This window comes from Trachinotus anak, unplaced genomic scaffold (assembly GCF_046630095.1).
Source record: "Trachinotus anak isolate AG129_WGS33_773 ecotype Australia unplaced genomic scaffold, CSIRO_AGI_Tana_v1 ptg000032l, whole genome shotgun sequence".
Classification (NCBI taxonomy): Eukaryota; Metazoa; Chordata; class Actinopteri; order Carangiformes; family Carangidae; genus Trachinotus; species Trachinotus anak.
This window is the reverse complement of record NW_027273883.1, coordinates 11514219-11529942: the sequence shown is the minus strand read 5'-3', so window position 1 is coordinate 11529942 and position 15724 is coordinate 11514219. Positions and strand designations below refer to the sequence as shown.

The window sequence follows — 15724 nt, the reverse complement described above, 5'->3', positions numbered from 1 at the left end:
ATAAGTACATTTTGGGTGAGATAAATACCATATATTGAGATAACTTTCCAGAAATGAAGGAGTCACTGGGATGCCAAAAGAAATATATTCAGAGTTGTGGATGTTATTCCTCATACCGTGTAGCAGAGTATTTTTTGTGACCGTAAAATAGCTCCATCATTTGGACATTACCGTTAACTACAGGGCTTGATAAATTATGCCATCAACTGAATGAAACTGCCTGGACATGGCTCCAGTCTACTCCATCTCTGTAATTAACCGTGAAAGTCATCACTTGCTGGTTGAATAAAAGTGTGCTGCTCTCTGGTGGTTGTGCATAAGAAAGGAAGTAAAAAGAAAAAAGAAAAAAAAAAAGGACATCATGTAAATTCAGTTTTTAATCAACATTTGAAAACAAATTGGACAAATGAAAGACTGTTTCTGCTTTTATAAACTAGACGTGGTTTTTAGGTTTTAAATCATTTAAGAAATCACATTTTTTTCAGAGAAAAAAAAAGAAATTAAATGACACAGTGACACTGAAAAAGCAGATTTTCTGAAAGTAAGGAGTAACATTTCAAAAGTGTTATCACTGACACAACCTCTCTTCAGCGCTGTCTTAAGCAACCCAAAGTATCAAATGAAAGCAGAGTCTCAAGCCCATACAGTGTGAACATGTGGTCCTCAGAGAAACAAGGGCAGAAGATGAGGGAGATTAGAGAAAAGCAGATTGTAAGTTCATGCGAACAGTTTCAAACATCCCGACAGCTACCTCTTAGATTTAGTGAAAATCCCCCAATGGTTAACAGTAAAGTAATGAACAGGAAAATGTGGCATTTGATTGTTGAAATTTAGTCAGGTGTATGATAGGAATTCTTTGTGTGCAGGCTTTCAGTGAATGTCTGAAAAAACCACTGCAGTGTTCGGTTTACTTTTAATTTACAATGTGGACAAGCCATTGCCAATCAGTTTTATTGGGGTTTGTATTTTTAACAAGTCAGACTGGGAGTAGTTGTGTTGTTGCCTAGTTTTGGTTTCACTCCAGCACAACATGAGTCGTGGGTATCAGTAACATGTTTATTTGGTCTTGTCAAAGAGGTGAGATGTCGCACAAAAAACCCCTACATGGATCCAACACATCTTACATCCCAAATCTGCAGGGAAACAAGGAAGAATGGGAACTGGTAATGCAAGGCTAAAGCACTAGATAGTGACATTTATGAACACAGAGACATCATAGAGGGGCAAGCCGAATTTCTCTCCTCAGCAAATTGACGTGTAATAACATTAAGGCTTTTTGGTAAGGAAGAGATAAATCCCCATTAGAAACCAATCTGTTTGCGTCTTCTAGTCTTTCTTTGTTTACTTCCTCTTGAATTAAATAAGGACTGAACTGCTGAGACAAAACAACCTCACCTGTTAAAAGCTGTGTACACAAGATGAGCGTGAAAAAGTTACAGTAAACAAAACAAAACAACTGAATAGGTATAATTGAAAATGTTCTTTTCTGCAGTTCATGTTATTCTGTAGCCTGAATACAAGGCGATATTACAGCTCAAATCAGAGAAGCTACACACAGTATCGGAACAATTACAGTTGACATTCAGATAGAATCCAATCAGACAACAGGTTCCCTAACAATCATCCTGAGGGGGGCAGTAGTCTGATGAAAATGAAGGAACATGAAGAAATGTCCAAACATAGAAAAAAAAATCCAATAGTGAGGAGTCTCCCCTTGGCTTTCTAATGATGATGGCAAAACTGAAGTGGATGTTACAGCTACTGTATATCTACATTAGATGGTCAAACAAAAAAGCCCTCATCTTCCACTCCATCTCCCCCAGATCTCCCTTTCACAAATAAACACTCCTGTTTTCTCCATCCAATCACAATAGTCCAGTTAGTTCCCTACTGCAACTCCTTCCTAATGTACTTAAAACAGGCTACCTCCATTTAAATACAAACCTTAAAGTGTGGCACCCCCCTCCCACCCAAAATGACATCCCTGTCTCACAAAGTATAAAAATTGTTTCCCCAACCCTGGACCTATTATTACACACATTTCTCAAAAATCTTTGACAACCCCCACCCAACCAGCTACACCCTCACCACCTAAACCGAGCCCCCTCTCTTATGGACTGAATATGAACGCTCCCCAGTTTTCTCCTGTCCAAATTCCAAATATCCGTTTCACCAGCTGGAGATTTCACGTAGATCTCAAATGAAAAATTGGATGTCACCAAAGCCATTTGTCAAATGCTTAAACTTCTCAGATCTACCTGAAATGTAGCTCTACCAAATCAATCAGGGGGCTGACTTGGAAATAGGCAGTACACATCCCCTCCCTCCCTCCCCCCTCCCTTCTTCCCCCCTCCCTCCCCCTCTTCTCTTCATGCCTCCTCTACCAGAAGTCCCGGCGGTGATAGGCGTCTGGATCGCAGTATTTGGTCACCACCACCCTGTTGGCAAACTTCCTTCCTGTCAGCCCCTGCATGGCCTTCTGGGAGTCAAAAACGGATGTGAACTCCACAAAGATCTACAGAGTGGTAAAAAAAGGGAGAGATTAAAACCATATGAGGATAATGTCTTGACATATTATATTGTTAATCTGACATTTATATTTAGACAAACCAAATTTTGAATTACTAAATCACATATAACCGTTCCTACCTTGCCAGTCCCAGGTACTTCCAGGCCATCCACAGGGCGAGGTATCTCAATACTCTTGACTTGGCCGTATTTGCTGCACTCGTCCCTGACGTCCTCCACAATCTCCTCATACTCCTCATCATCCAGCAGCTCCTCGGGGGCCACCATGTTCATCAGACACAGCACCTCAGTGGGCAGGCCTCCCATCTGAGTCACTGAGCTGTTCAGACCTGGCACCTGCAGTGTCACTGGGGTCTGGTTCATGCTTGTCTGAAAAGACAGTGTGCTTTAAGTATTATGACGAGCAGGTGGAAATCTACAATGTGACTCTGAGTAGATCTCATTAGCCAAAACAATGGTAAGAAAGAAGGTGTTGTTTATCATTTTCACTACCGCTGACACTGTTAAGAAACTGGTTTAAGTGCTCATTCACATAAATCACAAAACATTTTCTCACTTACGTCTACATAGTTTTACCTAGTGGAACTACTGCATGTTTTTTTGTAATTTAGCTAAACCAACGATTTCCAATTAACTTTTTCGTTTTTAAATAATAAATAAATAAAATATAAATAACAATAATTTGTTATTTATTGTTTTTTCTTTTTGGTTCAGAATATCTGAATATAATGTACCATATCCTTCTCAATCAGAAAATACATATATGGAAGCTATAAATATAGCTAAGTTTACACCGTAAAAAGAACATAACAGTCAAAGTGCTGCAACATGTATTGTATCTACTTTTACGTCAAAACATTTTTAGGTTGCTTTCTGTAAAGTCAGAGTAAACAATGAATGTTTTCCCCTGTTATTACTTATTAAACTTAGGTGAAACAGAGACTCACTGCATTATGGTGGGTGGCTTTAACTGCTCAACTACACACAACCCTGGCACAGACTATTTGCATAATAGTCAATACCTGATATGTTTGTCAAATCTTTTCTAGCACTAAAATGTACTGTAAAGAAAAGATTCAGAAGTACACTTGCTGATCAGTGTGTTTGAAGAGTACCATATAAATTGCTAGAGTCGATGTGATCAGCAGTTCGTCTTTATCCATTTCAGAAAATCTAAAAGAGCATCTAGCCTCCCACCACCCTGCTGTCACTTGTCCAGCCCCTGGACACTCACCAGAGTGGCGTTCTTGGATCCCACACTGGCTCTTTGCACCAGGAGCTTCTTGTCTCCAAGCTGCATGCCGTTCAGCCCAGCAATAGCCTGTAATGATATCAAGGTTTTAAATTATACTTCAAAAACATCTTAAAGCTGTGCACGTTTAAAATGACAATGTAGTAATGTGGACAGTTCCTTTTATTTGATCAAACTAGAGTTACAGCCTCATGGTTGTATGCCTCCAAATTGTAGTTCACATCCATGTCTGTCCAGACTCAAAATGTATGTAGTGAGAACTTTGAAGGAATTATATAAAAACTGTGTTTTTGACCTTATTTGTTAAGCTTTGATGTTCATGCTCTAGTGTTAGTCTACTATATTAGTGTGGAAGTTCATTTAAAGAAACAAAAATCAGAGTTGTTGTCCTTTTAATGTGGTCACATCATTCCCCTCTCTCCCCTCGTTTCTTGTCACTCTCCACTGTCCTATCTCATAAAGGCACAAAATGCACCCAAAAAATAACATAAAATAATAATTATAATAATGATGATGATGACAATAATATGTGAATGAATTCATGAGTTATGGGCAAATATGAGTTTTGTGGGGTCGCCGTGACCTTGACCTTTGACCACCACATTTTAATCAGTTCATCCTGGACTCCAAGTGAATGTTTTTGCCAAATCTAAATAAATTCCCCCCAGGGGTTACTGAGATATTGCATTCATAAGAATGGGACAGACAATCTCAAAACATAATATCCTGTAAACATGTTTTTTTCTGTTGCCCTGCTTACCTGGTCATTAAGGTTGACATCCACATATTCACAGAAGGCATATCCTTTAGATAAGCCTGTGGCACTGTCCTTCACCAGGTTGAAGGCCTTCAGGGGGCCAAATGACGTCAACAGCTCCTTCACCTGGTACACAGAAGACAGAATAGTCACTGAAAATTCAGTGATTTCCACAAACTTCCACTGCCTCCAGACATTCCCATTATGTGCATAACACAGCTCAAAGTTTAGTAATTTTATGAAGCAGGGTATGATTTCCTGACCAGTGATCAAAACGGAAATCAAGGTATAGTTAATAGTTAATAGTTTGGGGTGTTAAATAGTTTTAAAAAGGAATTTCAGCAGTACGTGTGTGGTACATGAGCTGTACCCCAGTTTGGAGGCAAAGCTGTTTAATGCAGAAATACTGACCTGGTCATCATTCAGGTAGTTGGGCAAGCCGCCAATGAAGAGCTTGTGAGCCGAGTCGGGCACCACTGTGGACACCACACCTACATGACACACAAGGACAGCGGGCAAAAGCATAAGCAGACAAGCACAGAGCGCAAGCCCCTGTAGAGGATGAATTACTGATTACTTATGAATTATGCAACAAGTACTTAGAGTTAAAAACCATTAATTGTCTGTGTACCAGGCACATATACACTGGGGTTCTCGCTCATGCCCGGCAGGGGCTGGTAATCGTGGGGACGGCGAATCTTGAGACTCTGGCCCTGAAAGATGATGCCATCAAAAGCCATGGCCTGTGTTGTTTCATCCACTGAACGGAACTACACAGAAAAAAAATTGTAGGTGAGTAAATTCAAAAATGTTTTTTCAAAAATAGATTGATATACCCAAGGAGAACGAATGGCACGTGTATGAGGGTATTATCTTACCTCAAGGAAGGCAAAATTCTTATCCTGGTTGATCTGTACTGCAAGGACAGGGTTTCCAGGGGCCTGAGTAAGACCACCCAAACGCATCTGGGCATTGAAGAAGTCCATCATGGACTCCTACACAGAAGAGAAACAAGAAATTAAAAGAATAATTTTAATTCATGGTGAAATTATTGAAAACACAAGAATGAAATACATGGTACTGTGATGCATTCACAACCTTGGATTCAAAAGCCAAGTATTGTCCTGTTCCTCACCTCTGTGATACCAAAGGGGATATTGCCCACGTAGAGTCGGCGGGCCTGCCGGGTCATCTGGCTGCCCACTACAGGTACAGGGGTGGGAGTAACAGCCAGGCCATCTGGAGTCATGGTCGGCAGGAGGGCTGTGGCTGGGATCTGGCCCGCAGCTGGAGAACAAAACCACAGACAGGAAACATTCAATAGTGTAATTGCATGTATATATTTTACTCTAACCACATACTGCAGTAGGGTAAGGTTTCTAACTACTGTTGCATATCAAAAATGGATCAAAAGACACATTGTGTTATTGTTACCTTGCATGGCTTTGTACTGCATGGGAGTGATGTGCTCAAAACCAGGTGGAGGGACATCCCAGTACTTCTTCACCTTCTTCTTCTTCTCACGGTGTGGAGAACGGCTGTTGGGGGTAGGGAAGACAGGTAAAATAAAAGTGGAATGACCAACACAAACATATATGTCATTAGCTCAGCAGTAAAAGACTAGATCTGATGATGGGTCATGTCTTCAAAAATACATACTGCAAAATCTACTGATCTAGCAACTTTTGGGGGGGGACTTGCATCAATCAAAACATTGTAAAAGTGATGACAGAAGGAAAAGAAGGGATAGAAAACCCAATCCAGGTAGATATGTACACAATGAGTCGATAGCAATTAGAATCAGAGGCAGACCATTAATTTGCAGTTGTTGCAATAATGCACAAACCAGCTTTGTGTTAATTTGCTGTATTACCTTCCAGCATTGTCCTGGGGGTAGCTGGATGGTGAGCTGAAATGACATTGGAAGGGTTTCACATTTCTCTCAAATCAATCATGACATTCACCAACATTTCCACTTCAAAAAAATAGAACCCAAATTGCTACGACCCTCACCAAATACAAAAAGCTATCAGGAGCCTTGGAGATCCTTATATTTCTTAAAGCACCAAGTCCTTTCAAGTTCAGGTGACAAACCAGCACAGTGAGTAAAACTCACTGCTGACATGCAATACCATTTGAGATCAACTAATGATGCAATGAAAGCAGAGATGATAACCTCACAAACACACAGCAGCTGCAATGGGGAGGAGCTGAATTTGACATCTTCTGACCAAGGGCTCACACTGGGTGACCCACAGGAACTTGTATTAAATTAGCACTGAGAGACGAGGAGCAACAGTCATTCACAGCCAACAAGCAGCAGAGAATTGACAAGATTTACAACAGTATGTATTAGAAAGAATGTACTGAAGCAGTCATTAAAGAGATGTGTGGCTTAAAACTGTTGAAAATCAATCTTTTATAAATTTAATCCATAGATTTCCCCATCAACACCTTTATATTGGTGAGCAAATGTTTAGAAAGCTATTCTTCAACACTTCTAATCATATCCAAAAAGACCCACAGGTGTCCAAAGCGAGTCTGAAAGTGAGCATGTTTCCTTGACAACAGTCAGGCTTGTCACGGAGTTGATAGGCAGTTATCACTGGTGTTGGCGGAGTTCTGGGAAGAACTTGCACCTGTATGAAAATTTCCTCACAGCACAAGGCCTAAAGAAATTTCTATCTAACAACGTAGCTCAAGCTCATTGTGAGACAATCACAGACATACTGCATGGCTGAATATGTCGCATCTGACATTATGCGACACAAGAGTGAATATCCAAAGAATCTGAAATGACAAACCAATTCTTCTTGGAGAAGTTACAGAGTGTGGCTCCAAGGGAGTAGTAACCATGCCGAACTTGAACCCGACAGGGATTCAAGCCCGATACAGATAGTGTGAGCTGAAGCACTGAGTTTGTGGTGCCCTGTCATGCCGTTGTTGCTACCATGGTCACAGCTTATCTGTTTACCCTGATTATACATGCAAATTATAAATGACTGTCAAAAGACTGACATGACCAAACCAAACGTCCAAACATCATTTTGAAAAAAAATGTTTTGTCTCGGGTCAGGTATCCACCCTCTATTCTATTAATATCAATCAGTGTGATTTGTAATTCTACGGTGGATCAGAAATTATTCATAAAACCATTTAGTCTTAATATTCTTTTCAGTTATCAAGGAAGTAAAGAAGTTACAGCAGCTGTCAATTTGTGTATTCAAAACTATATCCCAATGTCATGCTTGAGACGTAATTAGTACAATGTCATTAGCACAAGTGACAGAGGGCTTGGGGACAGAGAACATAAATAACATTATCCAAAATAGGCTGTATCAAAGTCTCAGTGTGATCAATGGATAGACTTTAGAGTCACATTTTTTTAACTTCATGCAGACAGCTCTCAGGCTTTGTGAATTTCCTCTGTTGCCTAAAATGAAAAGATGCTGGGCTTGGCTTGGCTTAGAAGTATGGCGCTTCAGTTGGTCTGTTTTTATGTTTTTTTGTGTTTGGTTTTTTTTAATCAGTACTAATGGATTTCAATGCCATTTCCTGCGTGCATTTGCTTGAGTTCGGAATTTGCAGCCACCTACAGTACAGTAGGCGAATGGTTAGATGCCAAGATCAGTTGAGGGTGTAGCGGAGACATGCTGGTGTGGCAAAAAGCATAGATATGTGTGGACTCAGAGCAATCTCAAACTCCAACAATGTGTGCATATTCATGCACGTCTCTGTGGCACATTGTAGCTCCGTGTCATATAATGCACTGTGCACTAGCCTGGGAACCAAAAAAAGGGAACCAAAAAACTTATTTTTAAATTAATGTGGTCAAAGCCTTTCTTATCAGTGTCTTGTGCTAAAGTGAAACATTTCCTATTAATCCAGTGGTAATTACATGAACTGCAAGGCCAGTAGAAAGGGATATATGATGTGACACAGGAATTTTCAAAGCTTGCTGGTCTGGGTGTAGCAATACAAAGGTACTAACCTGCGTCTGTGCCTGCGCTCCTTACTGTCCCCACGGCGGTCCCTGCTGCGTCTATCCCTATCCCTGCTCCTCCTTTTCCTCTCTCTGCTACGGCTGCGGGAGGAGGACCGGCGGTGGTGGCGGTTCTCTTTGTCCCTTTCAGCTGCAGGAATAGTGTTAAATGACATTACAAAAAGGTATAACATGAGGTAACACACAGCTTGCTAGTCAAACAACACACACACACACACAAAACTTAAGGGATACTGAAATATCCACATAGCTTTCACCTCAAAGACTAATGAACTTAGATGGAAATTAGTAAGGAAATAAGCAACTGTCCAACATACTTCACTACCCAAGGTTATACAGAAGCTGGTATGTGGTAGCAATTCTGTACTAAGACTTTTGCTTTTAACCCTACGAATCAATGCAATGTAACCATACAGATTAATACAGAAAATTAGACAGAAAAGATGTATGTAGTTTGAACTTTAGGTTCAAAAAGTCACAATGAGTAATCTGACCAGCTGCTGAAACGAACCACTCAAGTCCAAAGTATTGCGCGTAAACGCAAATCTAGGTTAAAGCGAGATTAATGACGGATACGTGTAATAGCTATGGTTGGTGGCGTTACCATCTTCTGGTTTTCAGAAAGCTGGAAACAATAGGTAAGTAGCACTGGAAATTTCACTGGACCCAACAGCTGCACGGAATGAGTGCTAGCTGCCCCCCAACTATTCAGTCAGCTGGCACTGGCAGAAGCACTACCATGAAATAGACTGCTCCTGCCTTCAGGAAACAATGTGAGGTATGTCATTACCTTGCACATTTTTGAAAAAAAAATGTGCAAGGTAACGACATACGGATACAGAGGAAGCACAAGGTTATTTGATAGCCACAGATACAGCTTAAAGCTACATCGCGTATCAAAGGGTTCAGGGCTGAGGGCTAATAATCGTGCTTACAATGTTCCAGTAAATAGACATATCCGCTTCACGCTAAACTGCGATCGGCGATTGCAATCAAACGCACGACTTAGCATTTTCAATTGGCGATGTGCAAGTGGTTCGCATACCTTGTTTGTTTTCAGAGAGCTGTCTTTCGAATTCGTCGAAGTCCGACATCTCTGTGAGCTGAAGGCTGCTGCGCTTTCAGTGACTGCGTTGTTCAGTTGGCGGTGGCTAGCTTAAGCTAGCAACAAAGTGAACAACACTTTTAAAAACAAGCGCCTCGCTGATGCAGCTCAAGTAAGTTAGCGTTAATTAACAGCTTACTTAACAACGGGGTTACCAAAAATTGTTAACCAGCACACACATTCGCGGTGTGGTATTTATTTACAACGCAACTCGTAGAATCATTGAAAAAGAAAACGTGTTCGCATGGGTTAGCCTGCTAGCGTTAGCTAACTAGCTTGTAGCAAAGTCCAGAAGAACAGGCCTGCTGGTGTGGAGCCTCGTTAGCCAGCTAGCGAGTACGAAAACCGAATGAATGAGACTCTTTCCCAAGCCAAATACAAATCCCGGTGGATTACTGGCCCGTACGGCGCAGTTGTTTGACTTTATAAGCCAAATGTATTCGCTTTCAAATGTTTCAAGACTGACGAAAACAATAAAGATTTCAGTATGCCCGCTTTTTTCCTCCGTCTCCCCGGTACCCCGTGACACCGGAAGTTGATGAATGACAGGTTTCCGGTGAGTGGAAAAGAGGCTTCAGAGTCACAGAGGACAGATTTATATTTCTGCGAATTCCTTATTCTTCCTGTCATTAAGTTATGTCTCATTAGTGCCTTCTAACGATACGATGTCTGAAGTGGGATCAAAGTTTTATCTAGCAGGTCCCCAGTTAAATTTCAAGTCAGGGAATTTATGATTTAAAAAATAAATCAATAGTATAAACACTAACTGAAAGAAAAAAAAAAATCAAACAAAAACTATTAACATTCCCTTTACATCATCAATTTCACATTTACTGCATAATGTAGTTGTCCAGTTTCTGATGTTTAAAAGAAAAAATAAAATAATTTATGCACACAATTGTATGTATGTGTACAGGGTGGGATTACATCATTATATGGTCCCCATCTGCCACACTTGACCAGACTGGCTAAAACATACCACAACAAGAGGCACTTGTTTGTCATAGTTTGTCATCAAGACTGCCAACCGAATTTCAAAGATCAGTTTTGCCTTATAATTATGCAAATTAATGCAGGAAGGGACACCACAATCCAGTGAGCTCTCCCACTCCATATAGGGTACCTGTGGTTTAAGTATTACATTTCTAGTGCATATTGCTCTTCATCACCATTGCAACCCGATCAAAGTAGGACACAGATTTTCGCACAGTGAGAACAGTCACTGTGGTATGATAATGGACAGAACAGAGTAAGAACAATATTTGTAGGAAATCAAATGTTTTAATTACATTTCTGTGTTAACAGTACAATCTATGAATCATACACATTTGTTTTCAGTGACTGGAGATTTTGGATTTTACAGATTAATAAATCTCAATTTTTGTACGAAATCAATGACATTTGAGTTTCACTATACATTTTGTGAATAATTGGCATCAAGTGAGATACACATAAAAATGAGACAAACAGATTATTTTTAAAACTGCACCCTGCACCCTGCACCCTGGTATTTTTTTTGCAAGGTCTGCTTAGCAGTTGCACTGCACCTTACACACAAATTGGAGTACCCGTTCATTAAGGTATGAAAATTAAAGTGATTGTATTCCACTGTAACCTAATCTGTTTTGATATATGAGATTTTATCATTTCACTGTACCGGCGTAAACACCACACATTATCATCAATCTCATCAACGTGCCTGCTGCTTTGAAAGTTATGAATTTTGACAACACCTCTATAAGCTATGGATCACCATAGAGTTCTTTTCACATGCATTTTTGTTGAGACACTGGGAAGCAATAATAGATCCTCTGTGTGCACAAGCTAGCTGCTTTTGATGATGCTGTAACTCACACTATTAAAGTGTTTGTTTCATTATTATCCACAATTTTTTTGCAGGAAATCAAAAGTTACACAAATAGTAATTTTAGTAATAATTAGTGTAAATGCTCTGTACCATATTTTACAAAAAGTATTACCGTCACAAAGGCATTTCAAGAGCATAAGAAGTGACATTTAGTGTATTTTTAGTGCAGATAATTACAAAAAGGGTTGGTACAGTGTCTGGTGGGCAACAATGCAGGAGTACTGACCAACAGGTGGACCAATTCTTATGAAGGAAACACATACAATATCACCAATATTTGTGTATGTCTTTTGATTTTTAACTAAAATTAAGTGGCTCTTGTTGCCACAAGTACAGTGCTTTCAAAAATGTATTTGCATCACATGATGTCAGACTAGTCTTCACTATAGTCAGTTCATGATCACACCTATTTCTTTCTCTTTGACTTCTCCCTTCCTTTAAGACTGGAGAAATGGAAAGAAAAAGAGAACTTAAAACGACAGATTCTAATGCAGCGGGTGTTCAGACAGTGAAAGTGAAACAAAACAGTTGCATCTCTAACACAAGAAGATCACAAAAATTGCATTAAGGCAAGTGAAAATGATTTATAATATAATGGCAATAACACAAAATGACAGAGCAAAGACACGTTGAGCAATATAAAGATAAAGGATTGGTGACAAAGTCTTTAAACTATGGCAAAATCTAGTGCAGCCTCATTTTAGCATACATAGAAACTATGATTGCCATGTTTTTAGGACTGTGTCAAAATTGCACACAAGTAAAGTGATAAAAAAACTGCTATGCTTATTAATCACTTAGGCTGCCAGGAGCTGAAATGATCTAGACAATCCGTTTATTAACTTCTGGCTTCAAACTGATTCAGACCTACAGGAAAGAAAATGTCTGTGTGTCTCTGTAAACCTAAACGCTGAAACACGCTGTATGAGCAATGTTGGTTACGCTCACTTACGTAGCGTGGAAAAGCAATCTCGTCTATAACCCTAACAGTGACGACATTCTCATTCACAGAATGTGAATCACACAGAGATGCTATTTTTCTCTTTGGGAAATTAAAAAACACATTTTTTCCCTTTCCAGCTGCAGCAGACACTCCCACATCCTCAATATCACTGGAACGATAGTGAGGATTTGTCAAAGGAACTTGATGCACCTGCTCTATATTGATAACAAAAGTGAGATGTGGAAAGCTTATTTGTCTGAAAAGCAAAGATCTCAGCTGCAGCCTACATGGTCATATCCAGGATGCTGAGTGAGTAAAATATTTCCTCATCCCTCTGGACATCTCTGTTCCTCGGAGGTGAGCTGGCCTGCTGCAGCAGAACCCGACTGCCTCTCCTCTCCGCTCTTAAACACCAACTCCATTGTTTTCTAGACACTTCTCACCCCTCTGTCTTTCTCTCCTCAGTGTCTGAACCTGTAGGAGATGGGCAAGAGCAGGTTATTCTTCTTTAGCGCTTGCACCCTGCTGAGTGTCTCCTCATCGAGGGCAGTGTAGCAGCGCCGAGCGTAGTCCAGCAGCTTCTCCTTGGATGGGTCAAACTCACCCACCTCCGCCACCTTCTCTGGGGCCACTAGCAGCAATTCAGCAATGGGTGTGGTGGAAGCCACTGTGTTGCGGTCCACACCATGTATTTGGAAGGCTTTGGACATATTTTTCAGACGCTGGTATGTAAGCAGGATTTTCTTGTAGCGAAACAGGACTCCAGCAGCATCTTTAACTGAGGAATAAGAATAAGAATAAAAATAAGCAAGAGACTTAAGAGATTATGGGTAAATTTTGACACTAAAATGTTGAATTATGTCACGTACCTCTCTGCCGCTCTCTAGGGACTCGGAAGACTCGCCTTCTCTTTAACTGCTGTCTGTTGCTGTTAATGGTGTCTGACATTACATCTTCCCCTGATATCATTTCTTCCTCCTCGAGGTAGCCGTCCTGCTCCAAGTACTCGTCAGATTCTCCCAGGAGTGAAAGGGAATCTGATAGACATAAAATAATCTCCATAACCAAAACCAGTCGCTAAAAGCCACATGTATAAAACACTGATTTCATTAGATTAATTATGATGATTCAGAGCTTTATGCAATTTGATTCATATTACCTGGACCTATGTTGGCATGTCCACTCATTTCATTCATGGATGACCTTGAAGCACTGTTGCTGTTGCCACTGCTGCCACTGGCTGTTGTACTAGGAGTACTATGGCTATGGCCTTGCAAGAGGGCCTGGGATTGTGTAGAGTTGAACAAAGCATTCATAGAGGCAAGCTGATTGGTTAGTGGATTGGAAACATGGTTTTTGGAAGGCACCATAGTTGGAGGACCAGGCCTTCGCTGGATAAACTGGCGTGAGGGGAAATGCTGTGCATCTGATTTCTGTTGCTCTGAGAGAAGAAGGAAACATAATAATTAAGAATCTGCAATCTAAGATGAGCTAGGCAGTCTTAATAAATAATAAATAGGCTATACTGAAGCACAACTATATCTAACTGTGGCTGGGAAGCTTGATTTAACAGTAAGTGCACAAATATTTGTCTTTACCAGCAGAACGATCTTCCTCTCTTCTTGCCCTCCAGTTGAATCGCCTGGACTCGTAACCTACAAAGTGCCAAATGCCAATAGGTAAGAATTTGTGTTCCATTCTGAAAGACCTGTCTTGCAAGAGTTGTCCCCTGTCCCCTGTCCTCACCATTACTATACTGGCTCTGACTCTGCTCCTGTCCCTGGCTCTTTGTGGAAAAGATGAAGCGGTCCAGCTGGCAACGGAGGAAGTCCCTCTCCTCTTCCAGGTCCTCAATTCTTTTTTGCAGCCAAGAGTTTTTCTCCAGAGAGATCTGTAGCTGGGTCCGCAGGTTGGTGATCACCATGTATGAGTTGTTGACTGGAGACGGGCCAGCTGATGGGGGTGAATCTGAGGAGGACAGATAGGATAGTTTGGGAAACCACTGGTATTATTAAGAAACTTTGTGTGAAGTAGATAAAAATACATTCTAAAGAATTGATCCTGTTACTCACCATCAAAAGTCTGATCACTCTGGTTGAAAAAGCCTTGCTGCTCAAAGTTGCTCTCCTCATAGGGGATGGCAATCTCATAGGCATCCTCATTTTTGGGAGCTGAGAAGAGAATATGCATAGTAGGGGATTGCTGACCTTGACCAATAGGCAGAACAATAATAGATTTACTTGGAGCTTTTAAAATCTTACTCTGCAGGTGGAGTGAGCCTGCGTGGCTCTTGGATGTGGAAGCAGCATCAGTCCTGTTTCCGTCCTCCATCTCAAAGCCCAGACAAATGTTAGATTAGTTTATGGTTTTAAAGAAATGTCATCAGGCTATGATGTGTGAACTAACAGGGGCATTTCACACTAATGTACTGCAGAGACTTTGTTACGCAAATATATGATGTCTTTATTTTGAAAATGTACAGCTCATCGGTAAGCTTTCATAACGTGGATTGTCGTACTTATGCATCCACAGACTGCCAGTAAATCAAAGCTAGTTTTTATTAAGTCCTTCTCCGGTCATGCAAGTATAACCTGAAACAGTTAAACGGGTGGTGTTACTGAAATATAAGTTTACAGCGGCCTGGTAATGTGGTCAGAAGAAAGCGAGGTTAGCTCCACACTATGTTAGCCTCGTGTAATGTTAGCAAAAATGTAGCTGCGAATATAAAATTACAATCCCCTTCTTTCTATACACTCCATTGTTTAATACCGTCATTCAGACATTACAAGAATCTCTATGCTACAAATATATTCTGCAGAAATTGGTACATACCACTTAACGTTTGTAATAACTTAATCGTGTACATGTAATAAGTCGTTATTACTCTGTCATATCTCCATTTCTCGAGTTCATCTGCTAGCTAACAAGCTAACAATAACAATTATCGCTCTTTTATTTTTTTAACACTCTCTTGCGTCATTTCCGGATGTAATAAAATTAATGACCGTCCTTAGTCAACGGTGCTGATTGAAAAGTAAGAACTGCAGAGGCTTTGTTTGTGAAGTTTTACGGTAGCTTGTTACAGTGTTTAGAGTGATGAGGCTTTTTAAAATGCATACATAATATATATATATATAACAAATAAATTTGGGTTTACTAAACTTGCATATTCTGGGACAGTTTTCAGATAATTTAATAATTAGTATTAACCTCGTCTGTCATGACAAAGAGTGCAGTGAGGCAACAATGCAATATTTCCCACGTTGAG

The 15724-nt window shown here is 40.3% G+C and overlaps 2 protein-coding genes across 5 annotated transcripts; both read right to left on the bottom strand.

Annotated features, from left to right (window-relative positions):
* Nucleotides 1-359: 359 nt before the first annotated feature.
* u2af2a (U2 small nuclear RNA auxiliary factor 2a) lies at nucleotides 360-10190 on the bottom strand. Of its 4 annotated transcripts, none has more exons than XM_071468162.1 (12): nucleotides 9587-10190; nucleotides 8530-8671; nucleotides 6412-6447; nucleotides 5973-6076; nucleotides 5674-5825; nucleotides 5417-5533; nucleotides 5170-5308; nucleotides 4950-5029; nucleotides 4542-4664; nucleotides 3764-3850; nucleotides 2650-2898; nucleotides 360-2515 (listed from the first exon to the last, which is right to left on the bottom strand). In XM_071468162.1, the coding sequence occupies exons 1-12, from the start codon at nucleotides 9633-9635 to the stop codon at nucleotides 2381-2383; spliced, it is 1413 nt and encodes a 470-aa protein (XP_071324263.1). In that variant the 5' UTR covers nucleotides 9636-10190; the 3' UTR covers nucleotides 360-2380. The 4 variants fall into 4 exon arrangements, with proteins under 4 accessions (XP_071324263.1, XP_071324266.1, XP_071324262.1 ...); XM_071468161.1 differs by having other exon boundaries at nucleotides 2338-2515; nucleotides 5152-5308; XM_071468165.1 differs by lacking the exon at nucleotides 6412-6447.
* A 717-nt stretch (nucleotides 10191-10907) lies between these two features.
* Nucleotides 10908-15416, bottom strand: ccdc106a (coiled-coil domain containing 106a). The gene is made up of 8 exons (XM_071468166.1): nucleotides 15289-15416; nucleotides 14718-14787; nucleotides 14529-14627; nucleotides 14203-14424; nucleotides 14055-14111; nucleotides 13616-13897; nucleotides 13326-13493; nucleotides 10908-13234 (listed from the first exon to the last, which is right to left on the bottom strand). The coding sequence occupies exons 2-8, from the start codon at nucleotides 14785-14787 to the stop codon at nucleotides 12918-12920; spliced, it is 1215 nt and encodes a 404-aa protein (XP_071324267.1). The 5' UTR covers nucleotides 15289-15416; the 3' UTR covers nucleotides 10908-12917.
* Between the last annotated feature and the right edge of the window lie 308 nt (nucleotides 15417-15724).

Bases quoted from the DNA above. Each gene is read 5' to 3' on its own strand.
- u2af2a (XM_071468161.1), bottom strand. From the start codon at position 9,635: ATGTCGGACTTCGACGAATTCGAAAGACAGCTCTCTGAAAACAAACAA. The intron at 6,448-8,529 runs GTTAGTACCTTT...ATGTCATTTCAG, and splicing joins GAGCGCAGGCACAGACGCAG to CTCACCATCCAGCTACCCCC. The intron at 2,516-2,649 runs GTAGGAACGGTT...ACCACTCTGTAG, and splicing joins AAGTACCTGGGACTGGCAAG to ATCTTTGTGGAGTTCACATC.
- ccdc106a (XM_071468166.1), bottom strand. From the start codon at position 14,787: ATGGAGGACGGAAACAGGACTGATGCTGCTTCCACATCCAAGAGCCAC. The intron at 14,112-14,202 runs GTGAGGACAGGG...GGCACTTTGTAG, and splicing joins TCAGAGCCAGTATAGTAATG to GTTACGAGTCCAGGCGATTC. The intron at 13,235-13,325 runs GTACGTGACATA...CTTATTCCTCAG, and splicing joins CCCTAGAGAGCGGCAGAGAG to TTAAAGATGCTGCTGGAGTC.